Source organism: Styela clava, chromosome 7 (genome assembly GCF_964204865.1).
Source record: "Styela clava chromosome 7, kaStyClav1.hap1.2, whole genome shotgun sequence".
NCBI lineage: Eukaryota > Metazoa > Chordata > Ascidiacea > Stolidobranchia > Styelidae > Styela > Styela clava.
In genome coordinates this window covers 7,011,302-7,029,214 of record NC_135256.1, presented here as the reverse complement: position 1 = coordinate 7,029,214, position 17,913 = coordinate 7,011,302, and the positions used below count along the sequence as shown (strand labels likewise).

At 33.7% G+C, this 17,913-nt stretch overlaps 2 protein-coding genes across 3 annotated transcripts in view; one reads left to right on the top strand and one right to left on the bottom strand.

The window, feature by feature from the left end:
• The window catches only part of LOC120328037 (voltage-dependent calcium channel subunit alpha-2/delta-3-like), a 54,159-nt gene that overhangs the window by 34,797 nt on the left and 1,449 nt on the right, over positions 1 to 17,913 (top strand). Inside the window, exons 10-27 of the mRNA XM_078114242.1 lie at positions 312 to 428; positions 799 to 927; positions 1,303 to 1,398; positions 3,845 to 3,975; positions 4,579 to 4,701; positions 5,261 to 5,378; positions 5,657 to 5,827; positions 6,424 to 6,640; positions 6,836 to 6,935; positions 13,470 to 13,577; positions 14,180 to 14,337; positions 14,559 to 14,644; positions 15,030 to 15,110; positions 16,152 to 16,313; positions 16,408 to 16,460; positions 16,893 to 16,997; positions 17,266 to 17,355; positions 17,644 to 17,767. Of these exons, the coding sequence (XP_077970368.1) occupies positions 312 to 428; positions 799 to 927; positions 1,303 to 1,398; positions 3,845 to 3,975; positions 4,579 to 4,701; positions 5,261 to 5,378; positions 5,657 to 5,827; positions 6,424 to 6,640; positions 6,836 to 6,935; positions 13,470 to 13,577; positions 14,180 to 14,337; positions 14,559 to 14,644; positions 15,030 to 15,110; positions 16,152 to 16,313; positions 16,408 to 16,460; positions 16,893 to 16,997; positions 17,266 to 17,355; positions 17,644 to 17,767 (2,169 nt within the window). The remainder of the gene's footprint in view (positions 1 to 311; positions 429 to 798; positions 928 to 1,302; positions 1,399 to 3,844; positions 3,976 to 4,578; positions 4,702 to 5,260; positions 5,379 to 5,656; positions 5,828 to 6,423; positions 6,641 to 6,835; positions 6,936 to 13,469; positions 13,578 to 14,179; positions 14,338 to 14,558; positions 14,645 to 15,029; positions 15,111 to 16,151; positions 16,314 to 16,407; positions 16,461 to 16,892; positions 16,998 to 17,265; positions 17,356 to 17,643; positions 17,768 to 17,913) is intronic.
• On the bottom strand, positions 7,311 to 13,367 carry LOC120328039 (uncharacterized). 2 transcript variants are annotated; one of them, XM_039394424.2, is made up of 8 exons: positions 12,248 to 13,367; positions 11,859 to 11,932; positions 11,505 to 11,520; positions 10,841 to 11,047; positions 10,345 to 10,515; positions 9,888 to 10,001; positions 9,302 to 9,522; positions 7,311 to 8,838 (listed from the first exon to the last, which is right to left on the bottom strand). In XM_039394424.2, the coding sequence occupies exons 1-8, from the start codon at positions 12,300 to 12,302 to the stop codon at positions 8,647 to 8,649; spliced, it is 1,050 nt and encodes a 349-aa protein (XP_039250358.2). In that variant the 5' UTR covers positions 12,303 to 13,367; the 3' UTR covers positions 7,311 to 8,646. The 2 variants fall into 2 exon arrangements, with proteins under 2 accessions (XP_039250358.2, XP_039250359.2); XM_039394425.2 differs by lacking the exon at positions 10,345 to 10,515.

Sequence of the window (17,913 nt, the reverse complement as noted above, 5' to 3'; positions counted from 1 at the left end):
ATATTAAATGTCTGGTTTGGTATAGTATTCAGTCTAATGCTTGTCTCTTAGGGAATAACATCAATAAATACTAAAAATAACACAATAAATCAATGCTTTATAGTAATCATTTCGGAAAGCCCAACTAATTTTGTTAACTAAATATTATTATCATTTTTCGCACTTCAATATGTACAATTATCCACGGAACAACGCTATACTTCTCGGAAGCTTTTATTAGTAGAGTATGAAAATGTATTTGCATTCCATGAAACAAATTACTATAAATAAACAACCTTTGTGGATATATTAAATATTCTTTTGGTCTACAGTTTCATTCGTCGGGATCTGGTAGCGATTGTTACTCGTCGATTATGATAATCACAGACGGTGCAACGGATAGCTACCAAGAAGTTATGGATACATACATGAATATGACAAAGAGACAGGTAGGCAACCATATAAAAATGCTGTTAATAAAATTAGTTTAAAAATTTATATACCTCAGTAAAAGCAATTAGTCTGAGTTAAGATAAAACTAAACTCGTTACTCCCTTAGTGTGTGTACCAGGTTAGGGTGAGGCCATAATTTTATTCCGATTTTACCTGTTTTTAGTTCTATTGCGAGTTCGGAGACTGTGTTAATCATTGCCAATCCACCTGACCGAATGTCCCAGTCCCTTTGCACAACTTGTAGGCGTAATTAAAGGTGGCCGAACAAGATTAGTTACCTTCCATATTTGGTACACATACTTCTGGAACGACCTAAACTCAATGCAGTTATATAACAGTGCACTACGAAATCTACGCTTTTTACAGATTCGAATATTTTCTTATTTGATCGGAGCCGACAAGGCGTACCTGAAGCCAGTACGAGATATTGCGTGCAATAATCATGGATATTTTCATCAAGTGGAAAGCAGGAATGACGTATCGGAAAAAGTTCTGGTAACAGTGTTAATTTATTTTTTCATTCATGGCAGCGTTTAAACCGTTTAAATGAGAAAACAAATTTGCGAGGAATGAAAATTGATTTCTTTAATGCAGACACGTAAGTTACATATAAAAAGATCAAATTGAACATACATTTGTTTTGTTCAAGAATACTTTTTATCTTTTACGCAGATTCATTAGCAACCAATATATATATTATTCGCTATTTGATTAAGTTATGATGATATAATCTCTGATTTGATAATTTAAATGCATATTTTGTGAATAACAATATTGAATTTGCAAGTTTTAACATTCCAGAAATAAGAGCTAAACCATAATATTCAAAATTTATGAATACAATCCTAATATATATCAATTTTATTCCAGAAATATTTAACAGTAATGAATCGTCCTCAAGCTATCAAAGGAGATCATCATACGATATGGACAAAACCATACTATGATACAACATATTTAGACAGGGTAGGTACCACACCTCTGCTATAAATTCTGATATTCAAAAACTGCTTATTTATTTTTTGTTTTTACAAACTTTTTCACGCATAATAGGTTCAATTCCTGTAGCATGCAAGTTCAAGTTCATGCATATGAAAAAAATATCTGACTAAACTAATAACCGACATGAACTGGTAACCGGACCAGAGGCCGTGGTTCGCCATATCATTGAGCCGCCTTATCGGCTTACCTTCCCCGGGATAAATAGTAAATTCTATACTATCCAACTCTATCAGTACTCACCAGTTTGTCGACCAACAGACACGATCGCCAATTCTTCAAATATGTACAATTCAAATTCACATCAACTAACCGCAATCCATTATCAACATAATAAATCAACAGTATATCTTGTATATCTGTAGTCTATCAATTAATTCCAGACTTAAAACAGCTGCTTGTCTTAAATAGTATTAACTACTTTATATTTGCGTTGAGTGAACCACATACACGCTTGACATAAGGCAGTCCCCGAGCGGCGAAACGCACTTTGTGTGCCCTTTATCGGATATTCTATGCCGCATCCGCTTTACATACTGCACAATTATATTTGACAGAGCAGAGTCTTCAGATAAGATTAAAAAAGAACATTGCAAATTCCGCGTTAAGTGGCCAACTTCTTGGTAAATTGCGTGCATGTTGCAAGTTGAGTTTTGTTTTACCTAATTTCCGCACCTCTTTTTCCAAATATGTCTAAACAAAAGAAAAAGTAGCCGATGCATAATTACGACTGTGGTACATATAAAGTAAGTAGTTTTTTCATTGCTAAGGTAGAGTGATTTCAGTCGGTGCCATTTGGCCAATATATCAAACAAGCTCATAACTAACCACAGTAATTCAATATGACTGAAGCTCGTGTTTGAAGATGAATATCATACCCGTTACGTTCTGCACTATATGTTCGTAACACGGCGTGCAATAAACATTTACCGAAATGACTGGGTTGCAATCTAAATATTACTAGTTCCAATAGACTAGGATCAAGATAGAGATGCAATAAAGTAGTGTGTAAATATTATTCCTACTAGCATATACCTGTAAAATATAACTCAACGGTTGTTTATTTATACGGCTCAATGGAAAACTTTGAAGCGTGATTTCCTTTCGACATATCTTTTTGTGTATACACATTAACCCTAACCAAAATATGAAGCATTTTATAGGGAGGATTTTTACTCACTTTTGCATGACTCTTTTATTTAATTTTCAAATTTATTTTCACATGTTACAACATTGTTATCTGTCGTAAGTTTTTCTGCAAAGTTGCAAAATGCAATTCAATTCGATGTGTACCCTACTGATGTACTCACAGCAGCCGGAACTCATTTCCCAAGAGACTTTCAAACCAATTATGTAATTCATACTTCTCCCATAGGTTGTTGATAGACATAATATTGCATGAAATCGCCGGTGTTGCCTTTTCATTTCATATATGGCGCTAACTTACATGTGGTATGCAATAGTTAGATGATGAAATAACATCCCTTACGTAAATCGGAGACTAAAATAAGGGCATGTTATTAAAGATATAAGCACAAACACCGACGTTGAGACGTCAGAAGCATAAATCAACACATGCTGTGGTGAATATATATATTAAGATTCCAAAACTTGTCATGTAATTTGTGAATAGGTTAAATTTTACCAATTTATCTGTTTTGGCCTATAGCTATATCCCACGCATCAGCTTGCTAATGGGGTTCGGGTCGTAATGCGATCAGTTGACTTCGATGTATTCATGAGTTCAGAGGTCATTTGAAAGAGGATATTGATAGACCTCTGAATGACTTTAACAGTTTTGAAAGTCATTAATCTGAGAGAAAATTTAATTATAAATTTTAAAATAACTGGATTATTGGTCAATATGTTTCAATGTTCACGTTTGAACATTCGAAAGATGACATCGGCGAATTATTGATAGAAATTAGCAATAAAAAATATCATTAAGAAATAACGGTGGTCTGACAGGCTAAACCCCAACCACTCCGGAATGACCTGCAAGAGGAAATTGACAAAGCACAAGGAAAGTCGATATACATATGGATTATAAAATATTATTTCGAATTTGAATGTAACTTGTGATGAACCAGTAATGAAGGCGTCTCAAATATCCATTTTAACGACCTTCCATTTAATATAGAAAGCCTCACAAAGACGTTATTGTTGAGCGAATATTATGACCTGGTACCGTTGTTTACACTCTACAAGTCGTTTCTTATGGTAATTTAATCATTATGTATATTCAATACATCACCCTTGACAGCGACAAAAAATCTAGTATTGAAGACGAAATTTCAAAGCTTAATTCCGATCCCTCACTTTCAAATAAAAGTCCAAAACGCACCAATACATTTTGGTTGGTTTATTATCTTTCGATGATAATTTTATTTGCGTTATTATTTACTTACGACAGGGATTTGGAATGGTTTCTACGGTGGCTACGCCAGTGTATTTGCACAGCTTTTGGAAGAAACCCAAGATGCTTGGCGTTGCAGCAACAGATGTTCCCGTGTCATTGATGCTGGATTCAATCACGATCCATAGGTGATTGCAATAAAATAAGTTAATGCTAGCTGTAGAAGTAGTTTTTTTTTATAATTTTTTCTTTTTTCTATATTCTACAATGTGCTTTAAATATGTAATATACGACATTGCATATCATCATTTTTATATTAATGTCGGGAGCAATAAAATAACGGGGTTGTTTAGCATATACCCAAAATGTTGCCCAGTAATAATTTGATTTCCATCCTATATTTTAGATTTCAAATTCGAGAGGTTATGTTGTATAGTTGAAATTGGTACTCTGTGTATGAGAATTGTAGTTTGACTGTTGCAGCAATTTTGAATATTCGAAATGAATACTAACGCCTCCATTCTTATATTATTCATTTTCTTCTATTGTTGTCGCATATGACCATTTCAAAGATTCGACAGTACTAATTAATTATAATATAATTTCATTATGTTTGCAAATTGCAATGTAAAAACGTCTACATGGAATGTTGCCCTGCAGATGTCGTCCCAGACAACTAACTATGATTGGGGAAATCCTAATTTCTATCACGAATATGATCATTTTTTGTAAATATGACAGAATATTTATTTGTGCTCCTATCAGATTTTAATTGATTCTACTTTGTTTAGGGCTGGAGTAAACTCGTACGTCTTCCTAATAACAAACAATGGATACGTAGTCGCCCATCCACGATTAAAAACATTTTACACAACTAAGCATTATGAGATTAAAGTGAAACCAAACTACAACAGGTAAAGTATTACAAGCATAGTTGATATGGTATCATTCACCGCGAATTTATCATAGGTTTCCCACTCTAAATGTAAGTACAATTCATTAGTTTGGTAATCTGGCACGCACGGTAAGTCAGACTGCGTCGCATAAAACTTAAAGAATTGTGCCCGTGAGAAGGATTATCATAACATTAAATATATTGCTAGAAGTGCGTATTACAATTTTGACACTTTTCCCGAATTGGATTTTGTCGTTTTTGGGTAGAAATTTTGTTTGGCATTATCCGAAGTAGGCCTACTACTAATATTTTTTAGTTCTTTATTATTAATATATATAACTTAGTTATGCAAACATTACAAACTACCTAAACTGTGTAAAAGCATGAGCGCGATACGAGCTAAGAATTCATTAAAAAATTGAATGAATAAAGTACTTTTGGGAATAGTGAGGAATGAATGAAGATTTCTAAAATAGGCAAAGTGGGTAATTTAATAAAAAAGGGTTGGGAACCACTGACTTATTGTGTTAGAGTGTGTAATATTGCCCAGTTTATAAATTGTCATTATTTCATTGCAGCATTGACATCGATGACTTGGAGGGTTCAGCAGTGAATGAAACAATTCGTAACCACTTACTTGCCAGATTAAAAGGTAGCACAGATGAAAAACCAGTGGTGGTGCCGATGGATAATTGGGTAAACACATACTACATATTTCAATTTGATTTTATCAGTCTCTATCGTTAAATTATCGTTTGGTCACATTATGTTTTACAGGTAAAGTTTGGGTTATCAAAATTTTTGTTTTTTGTTACTTGTATGCACAGCAGTAGTCAACATTCAATCTATTATTGTTGAAACCAGCCCTCTCTTATTATGGCTTTGGGACCCTAGACGGCCTTGTTTCATTGACAATTTATTGGCATCAGAAGCATATCGTTAATAATATGTGAAAATGTACATTTATTTTTCAGACCCGTGCTTCACAAATTACCGGTACATACTACTACGCACCTGTAGCAAACACTCCTTTTTCACTTGGCATGTTCGTGCCCATTGGATATGGTGAATTGACCATTGATTATCCCAGAAGTTTGAAGGCTAAAAGAAGTGGTCCTACATATTCTGAACTGGAATGTGATCAGGTATCGTATAAAATGATCTTATATCATCCTATAGCGTTTTTTCTTCGAAACTGAGGATACAGGTTTTGACATTAGTTAATTTTCCAAGATCAAAGCAATATTACTCTGCAGTCATCCCATCAAACATAACAAGTATTCAGGATTTTCAGGATAGGACGGGATTTTCATATTTATCCCGGGGGAAGAATAGCCGATAAGAAGCTTAATCATATTGCGTACCACGAGTCCACGACCTCTCGTCCGGTTACCAGTCTATGTCGGGTATAGGGGTATCGGGTATAGCAAGTTATTATGTGTTTTAGATGCAGTAATTTATTTTTCCATCATACTAAAGTACACATTGTGAATATACAATACACAAAAAAAGTAATATGGTACTTCAGGGTGAAGGGAGGCGCGGGACACCAAGACTGGTTATCGAGCAGCGACACCAATAGCATGAACTATGAACTATTCACTATGAATTCTACTTGTTTGAGCAAATAGTTGGGCACGTAAAACCGTGTGTCGCAACAGCCATTTTTAATTAATAAAGTTAAAACTTGCAATAGATCTATTATTGCTCAAGCAAATTCCTATGCAACATTCTTATTCAGGTAAACGGACATTTGATGGATAACTATAGATCGAGAGAAATGCCGAGCAAAAATTCAGCAATATGTTCGTTAAATTCCAGCGATGTCACAGTATCTGAACAGTGGAAATATTGTATAACAAAAGATGGATCCGTTATGATATCATCAAATGGACAAGAAATGACGCAACTGGATATGATTAAATTATTTTTTTCTGAAAAAGATGAGAATATTGATTGTGAGTGCTAAGTGAAAGACCTTAGAAAATATAAATAGTATAAATTTTGTGATGAGACCGTGCACAATTCATCAAAGAATGATGGATCTTTACAGTTTATTGGTGGTATATTCAACGAAGTTGAATTTTTTTTCAGGTTAGTTATACATAATTGTTCTTATTTGTTTATATTTGTATTTTCATCGTTCACTCCAGGTGACACTGAACTACTCACCAACGTGTTATTCGACGTTCTATCCACATCAGCTATGACGCCTATATGGAAAGAACATTCAGATTACAGGAATACTACGAGGTACTTTTCAAGTTTGTGTTGTAAAACTCTTTTAAATGTCCCAAAATATACATCAGTCATAGTGGGATTAAATCCTTTAACAAGTCAAGTCAAGTTTATTTTTTCCAACTAGTAAAACTAGTAAAATCAACAACAATCGAGCACACACGAGAACATGATAATTACACATTTTTACTGGGGAAGAGAAGTCGCGGGGAACCAAAGCTGGTTATCATGCAGCGGCACCCGAGGTTCAAATATGTAATTTAAAAAAAATTGAAATTTTAGAGTTTGGAATCTGCTATCTTTTACGCTGGCTTTCAACATTATCAGTAAACGGAAACAGTTACTTATGTTATCGGCTACGTTTATACAGGTACCGGTACGGTTTACAAAGTACCTTATACATATGTATATACTCAGTCCAGATTGCTTATCAGTCATTAAAAATGAAAAAAATTATCAATTGCAATAAAAAAATAAATAAATAAAAATAAATATTATACAGTTTCACTAGAGACAGATAATTAATAGAAATTGTAATAAAAATTTACCTTTCACGAAAGCCACAAGACCAACAAATGGACGGGGAATCCCCGATTTTACCTGGATTACTTGAAGCATGACTGCTGCTTTAAAGGATACTGGTACCCAGATTGGGGAATTTTGAAGATGACCTAGCCCTAGCCACGTGGTTACACGCATTGAATACCTTAAGATGGGGTGTAGCAACTATACTATAAAGTTACATTAAAATAGAATTTGAAAAACTTTTTGTACCATCTAACATTTACTAGATTTCTCACTAGACGCCAAGTTAACACTGACTATTTAAGGCTGAAAGATCTTCGTAAATCTCCTGACATTCAGACGTCAGGTTAACTTTAAAAAAGAAGTTGGTTCAAGTGAAATACAATCCTGTCCGACAGAAGATTTAAGCGCAGAACTTCTGTTTAAAATAAGGCACTATTACAGTGACAAGATGCTAACAAGCTAACATTATTTGAAACTAGTTCAATACATGGGGTATCAGTCAGATATTGTTCAACGTGACAAATAGTTTGATACTGTATGAAGTCAGTCGTGATACAACGATTAAAATTTCTCTGGTCGATCAGACAATATTTTCACTCAAACAGCTTTTGAAGTGTACTTGTGAACATAACCTCGTTTACTATAGTTTTCATTTTCATTTTTTTTTCCATAATTTGGGTACGAATAAAATAAATCAGCTGTACAAAATTGGTGTTTCTTACTAACTTTTGCAACCAAATCACAAATCAAAATACGCTCCAAATAATAGGAGAAAGAAATATCAAAAGATATTTTATACAAGAAAAAAAACGCACTTCAGTGAATTACATTAATATAATCATATATTTATAGGGCGTTGTTCTGGGCAAAAGGCGTGAGTAAGCGTCGTATAGAAATAATACTACAATTCCTAAATTAAATTTATTGCCAAAAATTATTAGTATTATCATTTATTGATGCTTATAATTGGCGTAGTTTTGTGCAACAGGACTATAATATTTCTCGTCAGAAATTCTAAATCTTCTCTCCTTTAATTGTTAACAAATTGGTAATATCTTGGGAAGTTATCGTGGTAAAAGTTTACGACGGTTTAGTTTTTCAAGCAAGTTGCGCAAAGTTCATTGCCGTGACAGCAAATTTTGTGCAGATGATAGTTTAAAGTTTAAACGACAGTACTGTAGCCTGTAGGTTGAACATATCAGAATTCGTTTATTTCACATAGTGCTCCATTATAATCTGACGCAGGAATAGAGGTGGAAAGCCCGTGCATATTTCCATTCACAATAATTCCGATTCTAGTCTTATCTTTGTCAGATGTGGGCTCTCCTATGTACCACAGGTTTTGAGGTAGATTCGCAATGTTACCAGATGATAAATATGTACGCTGATTCTGTAAAGATCACAATAAAGAGTTACTAGGTTTGTGTGTAGAAGCACCTCCGGTGTTGACGTGCTTTTCGAAAATACCACTTGATTGTGGTGAATGACGCAGACAGAACGTAAATTGCAAATTATATATATGAGTAATTAGGATATACGCAGCTGTGGATTCAGGGAGTTCGCGCAGGTTCTCACGAACCTGTTCTTGGAATGTCGTGGTGATCAGCGAACCCGTCCTTGCTTTTTTTTTGTTTTAGGAGGTAAACGACCGCAGAAAATAGTTAACGTGCACCGCAGATGACGGCAAGTGGTATGCTTGTCATTTCAAAAGTTATGTACAGTATTAGATTTATGTAAAGCGTCATGATAACCAAGTGAATTACTCAGTAAACGTAGTCACATATGAATACGACGTCTTGTTACAATATTCAGAATCGTATGTCGTACTGTGGAATGCCAGTTTTACCTATTACCTTGTATGTCATTCCTGTCCATAACATCATTTGTGTTGTTCCTGCAAATGTTTTTCTTTGAATGACATAGACAAATAGATCAAAGTGGTCGTTACTGCGTATGTCAGCAAGCTTTCCTGCGGCCATTTCGCAAATGATTTTAGCACCCGTGTAGGTGACGTTATCAATTGAATACCAGATTGCTCGGAAGCATATTGATGTGTACATGAAGTCACACTTTTCTGTTTAACACGAAATAATGCACCATTACCACAATAAATCAGGGGTAATCAAGCTATCTAATTGATCTGAAATGCGACATCTTATGACTGAACGGATTATGAAATGATAATTTTTGTCGTTAGTTTCGTTCTAAAAACTTTTCTTTAAAATATTTTGAATTGGTGCTATGCAAGGTTCTTTTAAGCTTCCGTGCATTTACTGTGAGCGCGACTCGCACCCTGAAGTTGTTCATTAAATGACTACATGGGTTGTTAATGGACTCACTCGGGCAATTTTAACACAAAAATATTCGAAAATGGTTTGTACTTAATACAGATTGTTTATTACTTATTTCTCTACTTTCAAAATACGTACGACAGATTACCTGAAATCTGTGAAACTGCAGTCGTGAGCAACTCAGTCATCGTGGAGTTACCGTAATCTGAGGTAGTATTACTGGTGGTATCGTTGATTACAGTAGTTGGCATACTGGAAAATGCTAGTACAAAAATAAAACATGAATAGTTTGGGAGTTTGTATTTTATTAATTAAGACTAGTTTGATATATAACATTTTTAAATAATCTTGTTAAAATTTGAACGCATCTTTGCCTTTTTAAAAATGAAATATATTATTACAGATTTTTGAAATTGTTAATTGTGGACCTAAGATATCGGTTCATTCAAATTGTCGCGGGATTCATGATTCGTTACATTTATTCCATAATGAAAAAAAAGATTAACTAGTAATTTATAATTTTCGATTCCAATTCAAATTTTCTAATTTATTACTCGACATGATAGTCATGATAGATTACATAGTATTGATGGAATAATTAGTACCTGAATCCTGTATTTTCTTAGTAGTTCGCTGTTTTACTGTTTTGGTTACGCTATCTCTCGTCGTTAAATAACTGATTTCAGTGGTTGTGAGGAAATGGCTTGATATCGTTGTATCAGTAATTAACGAACTGGAAACGTCATAATTTGTTATTGTGCTATAGTCAAATTCTACTGCAAAAGAGGAAAAAACAAACTTAGCGTTAACAGAATTATTTATTAAGTCCAGTATAATTTTCAATGTACAAGTTTTCGTATTATTTTTTTTATATTATTTTTATTTCAAGTTACCAAATTAAGTGATTTGTAGATTTATTTGACTACTTAATATAATAATTATGGCGAGTTTTAGTGAGATTTTAAACTTGTGTGTTTATTTATATAGTGATAGTGTTATGTCAGTTTCTGGCGTTAAATGGATGCAAATTTAAATAATTTGTGCTGTTGGTTACTCATGGTCTTTGCAAAGAGGCAATATTTTGTACTCGAAAGTCAGTACCTGCAGGCCAAGTTTCGTCGTAATCCTCGGCAGCTTGGGTTGTAGCCACGTTTTCAATACTGGGAATGATATCATCGTCAGACGTTGGTGTCATGTGTGTTGGGTAGTAACCACCATCTTGATAAAACTCAGTAGATATAATGACATCATGTACGGGATTTTCGATAAAAATAGATGTTAGTCTTTGTCTCAGTTGTTTTACGAATTCTGTTACGTAATTGAAAAATTATTAAACTAATTTATAACTTCAACGAATTAATTCATTGCTCGTCTAATAATTGTAACCATGGGACGTATAGATAGTTATGATAGTCCATAGTTCTCAATACAAAATTAGGGAGATTAATTAATAAGAATTAAAAGATACTATAATGCCACACACTAGTTTATAACTTAATTTTCACACTAGTTTAGTTATATGTATGCCCCAACTAGCTAGGAAGATTGATGATAGAATGTTCATCTACATAAGTTATAACTGAAAATGTTCATAACATTTACCTCATTAAATAATATTTTATTGTAAGCATTTCGAATTCTTCAAAAATTCATTTTTGGATAAATAAGTTTTTCATTCCATTCATCAAGATATTGCGCAGGAAGGTGAATAGGTGGAGATGTCAAAAATATTTTAGATCTAATGTTACAGACTTATATTACTCACCATCTTTACTCGCTGCCTGCAAAAAATAAAATATCGATCAAAGCCTCTAATATGTAATTAGTAAGCAGAGTCTAACAGATTAAAGCGCAGTCGAGATTGGTCTCCAACTGGTGGCCAAAAACGTAGAATATCAATACACTCAGGCTCTTTTAGAAAATTACCACACATTTAAATTCTATGTTGTTTTCAATTCATTTTTCTGCAAAGTTTTTTTTAAATTGGAACAAACCCTCTCGTTCGGGTTCTTTAATTTTATAAAGTAGCACAACATTTGCAGTGTAAATATTCAAATGGTCAGTGTGTGGGACAGCTTTTATTCTCTCGTAGGCTTCAAATTTTAATATATTTACTTACTGTAATTATTTCTTGGTGATGACATGATGAATCCGTCGTTTCACCTCCCAATTGTATGTTTAAGGACATTTGTCCTGTAAGTATATCATACAACATAGTTAACCGATAATTGAATAAATTTTTTATTTAAGCAAGAATTTTGTTTTATCGTTTGATAATCGAAAAACCGAATTCATTTGTAACATTCCTCAACTAATGTTGGAACTCCAACCTGCATTCATGATACATTTTTCTTGGGCACAAATAATCCCAATTATTTTTTTTACACGCTATACCAGTTATTACTTATTCCTATTTAGTTTCAATACATGTCTCTACGGCTACGTGATATAAATCGTTCACGTCTGAAAAAACTTCGCAATTACACCGAGAAATCTTATAAATGTTACCTGATACACATAATATCTTCATGTACACCAACAAAGCAAGTGGCATGTACTTCATTTTGGATACTTCAACTACTTCAACGATTATTCTGCGTCTGAGGCAGTGTTCCAACTTTAATTGCGTCAATTATGATTAACATTTGATGTGTTTATTTATGTCGCGGAAGTTACCCTATTTGACTTTTCTGACACATATATTACTTTCGAAATAAACCTATTTGATTGCATGATGTATGATGCGGCAGAATGGTCATAAAATCATTTTTATTTCATAGTAATGTAAAACGAGCAACCAGTCAATTGTTGCAATATGTTTACTCATTCCATGAAACACCGTAATTGATTAGTTTATGTTTTAGCTTTATGGCAAAGTTTCGATTAAATCACAAATTTTTGTTGCAATAATTTGCAAAATTATTCGTTGACCCTCCAACAATCAGCAAGCATGTCACATCGCGAAAATAATGCACTCAAAGAATCAAACCATATTTATATATAATTGAAATCTGTCCTAAATATATCATTCATTTCATGCTAAAAACTATTCTACGTTTGATGAAAATTAAAACGATTGCGATGTGACAATCAGAACAATTGGACAAGACGTTTAATTTGTCAAATATTGAACATGTATTACGTCACCAATTCATTGTATATATTTGACTTGCAAGTGAACAACTTGGGATGTAAATCTCGACGTGTTTATACAAAATATATTAGGCATTCAAAGCCTTGCTTGCTTTGCTGATTTGAAAAAGTCGACTGGATAAACTGGCGATGATGATATGACATCGTGGCGATATTTGCTTTAAGCGTTCAGCGGATTTTATGCCAGTAAAAATAGTAAAATTATAGCATTTTAAAGTCCGGAACTGTCCTAAAAATACAACCCTAAAATGATTAAATAGCATTTGTTATCTTGTTAAAACTCATCATATCAACTGCAATACAACAGGGTAAAATCTATAAACACTACGCAGGGGACATATTCGAAATCCACGAAAATCAGTGCAATCAAGTCCATGCATCTGAAAGCAAAATAACTGGCTAACTAGTCCAATACCCGACATGGATTGGTAACCGGACGAAAGTCCGCGGTTCGCCATATGATTTAGCCATCTTATCGGCTCCCCCCCCCCCCCCCCCCCTTACCCGGGATAAATCCAATTTATCGTTTTATCACCATGTTCAGTATCTACTTTGAATTCAAACGTTTTCTTTTTAGTGAAGGGATTGTATTGGCTTTTATCATGACGAAGAGTGGAATATCCCGAAAATATTGGCATAGAGATTCTAGTCTTGGATATGATGATCTCAAAGAAACATTAAATGGGTGAGTTATTGGTTCCAGCAACATCATTTTACTTATCACGCATTTTTTGGTTACTTTTTTTCCATTAAGCATAAATGTCAATTATTTTCCAATCTCTTCTGCCACAAAACATATTTTAATAAGAAGCAATAAACTTTATTCTACTTGCTTTGTAAGGTATTGAAATATATATATTTTTATATAATTTTTGATACCTTAGTCAAACGTGTTATTATAAAAAAGATGGGTAATAAAGCAAGTTAGGTCTAATTCAGGGCTACTCAACTGGCGGACAGCGGTCCGAATCCGGACCTTTCGGGTATTCGATTCGGACCGCGCACAATTCCCTATTTTGGATCATTAGCCCCACGTTTGAAGCTTCCTTTTATAAAATCACTTTTATGGATTTAAAAATATATGTGAAAAGAACTATAGCACACAATCTTGATTAGCTAATAATCATCAGTCGGCCGAGGAATTACGTGTTTAAGGATGCAGAAATATAATTTCTGGGAAGTCCGGAACCAAATATCTTTGAAGTTTTGTATGCGGAAAATAGTTGGGTAAAAATAGTTGAGTAGCTCTGCTCTAATTGAATATTTCTATGGTTTTATTTATACCAGATTTGATCGTCAAACCTTCCCATCGTTTTACCGTCGAGCAGCTGCTTATCCGGAGAGAGATGTTTGGATATATTCATTTATCAATAGTGAGCCAAAAAAGCGACCTAGGCTTTTGCTAGTGACGCAAGCATTAAGAAGAAGTGGGTTTGTGCATGGCGGTAAGTCTGTCAATAATAAGACATTCTATTTTTTGCATCTATTCCAATGAACATGAAAGACAAGACATTGTTATCCCGTTATTTCTGAGTTCACAATTGCAAATTTTAAGTGATCAATTCGATAATCAACAGTCGAAATAAATGAATTCTTCATCATAATATCTACCTATTTAAAAAAATATAAACGGCGATAATTGTAAAAATATTGTTCATATTTTCAGTTATCGGCGTTATTCTGGAGAGTAGACGATTCACTGAGAAATTCTGGACTGAGGTACCATCATCTACTGGAAGTGATTGCTCTCAGGTATATCTTGTTTACTTTGAACCAATAAATAAAATGAATCAAACGACTACAATTAATTCTTTGCGTACAGTCTCTTTGGATAGGCGTTTTTACCATGCCTTTGGATTGTCTGGTTATAAATTGTATGGACCATATAATGAAATACCGTGTTTCAATCTTTTAATAAGGATATGAACTACCATTCAATATACCAATTGTAATTTTCAAATATTTTTTGTGAAATATTTTATAATAGAAATGCTGGTTTATCACAATACTAGAAGAGTGATTTTTGGTATAATCACTCTCAATCTTTCATCAATGGGCCAAAAATCGCATCTAGATATGGGAATATTTTTGAAAAATTATTTGCTCTCGGTTTCTGCAATTTATACTTTTTCTTTAGAATCCAGAAAGCAAATTTTCCTGTTATGTGATAGATGAAAACGGAGTCGTTGTTTTATCAAGTTTGGATCCTGTGAATGACGTAAGTGTATCTATTACTGAAGACTTTTAGCAATTTATTTCAATCTTCTTTACTGTATATTTGGTACCTTTGTTCCGATTTTCGTTGGCATCATTATTTTAGTGAAGTTGCATGGAAGCATTTAAGTTATTCTCATATGCATTTCCCATATTAGATCATTGAATGGATCGCCATATATACTACGATTCGTAGGATGCTTTTTGGTGCATAATTTTCTTTCATTAGTATCAAACTGTTTGATTAAATTAGATTTTCTATAACGTTGGTGAAAATCCCATTTCCACTTTACGTCTTGATAAACTTTTGTAAACAGATCCTGCTAAGATTGTCGGCCTCGCGGGCCACGCTATAATTTTTGTATTGTTCGCGGGCCACAATAATGCCAAGAATAGGCAAACAGTGCCTTAAGGAGAAAATGCCGTTTTTGTTTGTCACCGACACAACTTGCAGACATATTACTGTACTAAGCAAGCATTGTGGTATTTTTTCGCCCATATTCAGTCAAAAATCTGTCTGAATTGGTCAGATTTCAAACTCATGTTTACAAAATAACTGAAGATTTATTGATTACCGACTTTTACCAAATTTGAGATACACAAGGGCAATTACTAAATTTTCTGACCTATAGGCAGCATTTTTTTTGTTGTAATACTGTTTTGGCTGGTTGCAAAAAAAAAAACACCCGACCGGAAATATATTGGTCGGCCGTTACATTAACTTCGCTAGTTGTCTCAGATAGCCATAACACTAGTCAATTCAGTAACAGCGACGCGGGGCACAAAATATGAAGCGTCGGGTCACGTGTGGCCCGCGGGCCTGGGTTTGGACCACCCTGCACTATGATATCGTTTGTATCCCATTAACTTGTCTTCAAGCGTTTGACAGTATTTAGTCATTTTTGTTGGGGAATTTGGCTTCATTGTGAAGCCCTTTTTATTTCGCTAGTGTACTATATAAATAAATATTATTAAACGACGTCATAAATGACATAATGCATTAGTATTTCAATTAATTTTTAAACTTAATGAATTATGTTATCAGGTCGGAAAGCAAATTGGTCTATTAGATGGCCAAGTCACAAGGCATCTTTTAGAAAACAATGTGTTTGCGATCACGAATTTGTATGATCACGGGACAATTTGTCAAGTAACAGAACCTTCTGAAAGTTTGGGAGGAAGTGCCGTCTCTTCTTATCTAACAAATGTGAGTTTAATTTCGAAAATGTTCATTTTTGTAAAGAGAAAAACATTACTATATAGTAATTCATAATTTTTTGATATTCTTGTTTGATCTACAGCCTTTCAGATCAGTTGCTTCTTATGCTACATTTTGGACAAAAGAAGTATCACTGTAAGTAATATTTTGTTTCTAACTAACCAACCTCGTACGTGTTACCTAAATCTCTGGGTATGCAGTCATGCATGGCTGTCTTTGTGATTTTTTCATCCATTATCAAATATTCTATTCTATATATATCGATAAATCTATTGATTTAATAACCGTCATTTAATCATGCTTTTCGATTCGAGAAAGCAATGTACGTTGCGTCCTAGGTCAGGTCACTCGCATCAAACCGATCGGGTTATTACAATTGTTATGACATGGGTTTATATTAATGATATCGAAAGTCAATATCTTGTGAATAGTATTCAAATATCGTTTGAAATTCGCATTCTCAACCCGAGTGAGAAAGTGCTGGTACGTAAATCTCACACGTTGAAAACTATGACAAGCATTTTCGCAATCAGCTTAAAAAATAACTGAAATGTTTTCAAATCACAGACTCCTGGCAAAACTTGTTGTTTGGAACCTCTGGAATCTGATTTTTAACTCAGCAACAACCGAAGCAACGTTCTCCACATTTGTCGAAAATAAAGATCATTACAAGTAAAATCAATCCTCAATTGTTTTTGAAAATGTTAACTTTTGTATTATAGGCAATGATGGAATTTGAGATAAAAATAGCGAGCCGCAGTCAGTCATCTTTTTGACGTCAGATTACCCTTTTTATTTATAAACAGACTGTAATGAGAAAAAATCTATATTACTTACCTTCAATGCAATACCTAAATAGGGAATATTTATGATATTTGATATATTCACATACGTATATATAAGTCAGCCATAATAATACAATGAATCTTTATTGTAACAGAGTGTGCGATATGAAATACGAACTTCTTGCCGTGAACAACAATGCGATGCCTTACAATAATGTTACGTACTGTGCTGATGACTGTCAAAGGTTAGTATGATTGTAATATAGCACATTGTTAAAATAGTGCATCAGTTTACGTTATGGGGTTGAAGAGTGGGATGGTACAGAAGTTTTTTTTTTGGTATTAATTATTTCGATCAGTGCTTTACAATACAATCGTAGCAAATATGATGTCCTTTATCTGTCACCTTTACTTGTTTGTTGTCACGCTTCAAACAAAATTCAACAATTATTAAGACGTTCTATTGACAAAACTCCTTAGGTCTAACTCCACTTACTACTTACAAAATAATTGTATTTTCACATATGTTTCAGGCAAATCGGAATTCAGAGAATCAATCAGAGCAATTTATATCTTCTAGTTGTTGAAAAAGGTCTACGTTGCGATTGTTCAAATCAAACTTATACTTTTAAATTGAAGAAAGAAGACATATATTATATCCTTTGCTATAGCTAATGTTACTGAGCTTATTGTCACTAATGTAATAAGTCACTAATTAGTGTTCTCCACTCACTCATTGCGCTTTCAATAAGAAACGGTCAGGTTTCTTGAAGAATTCATGATCAATAACGAAAGATCCAATG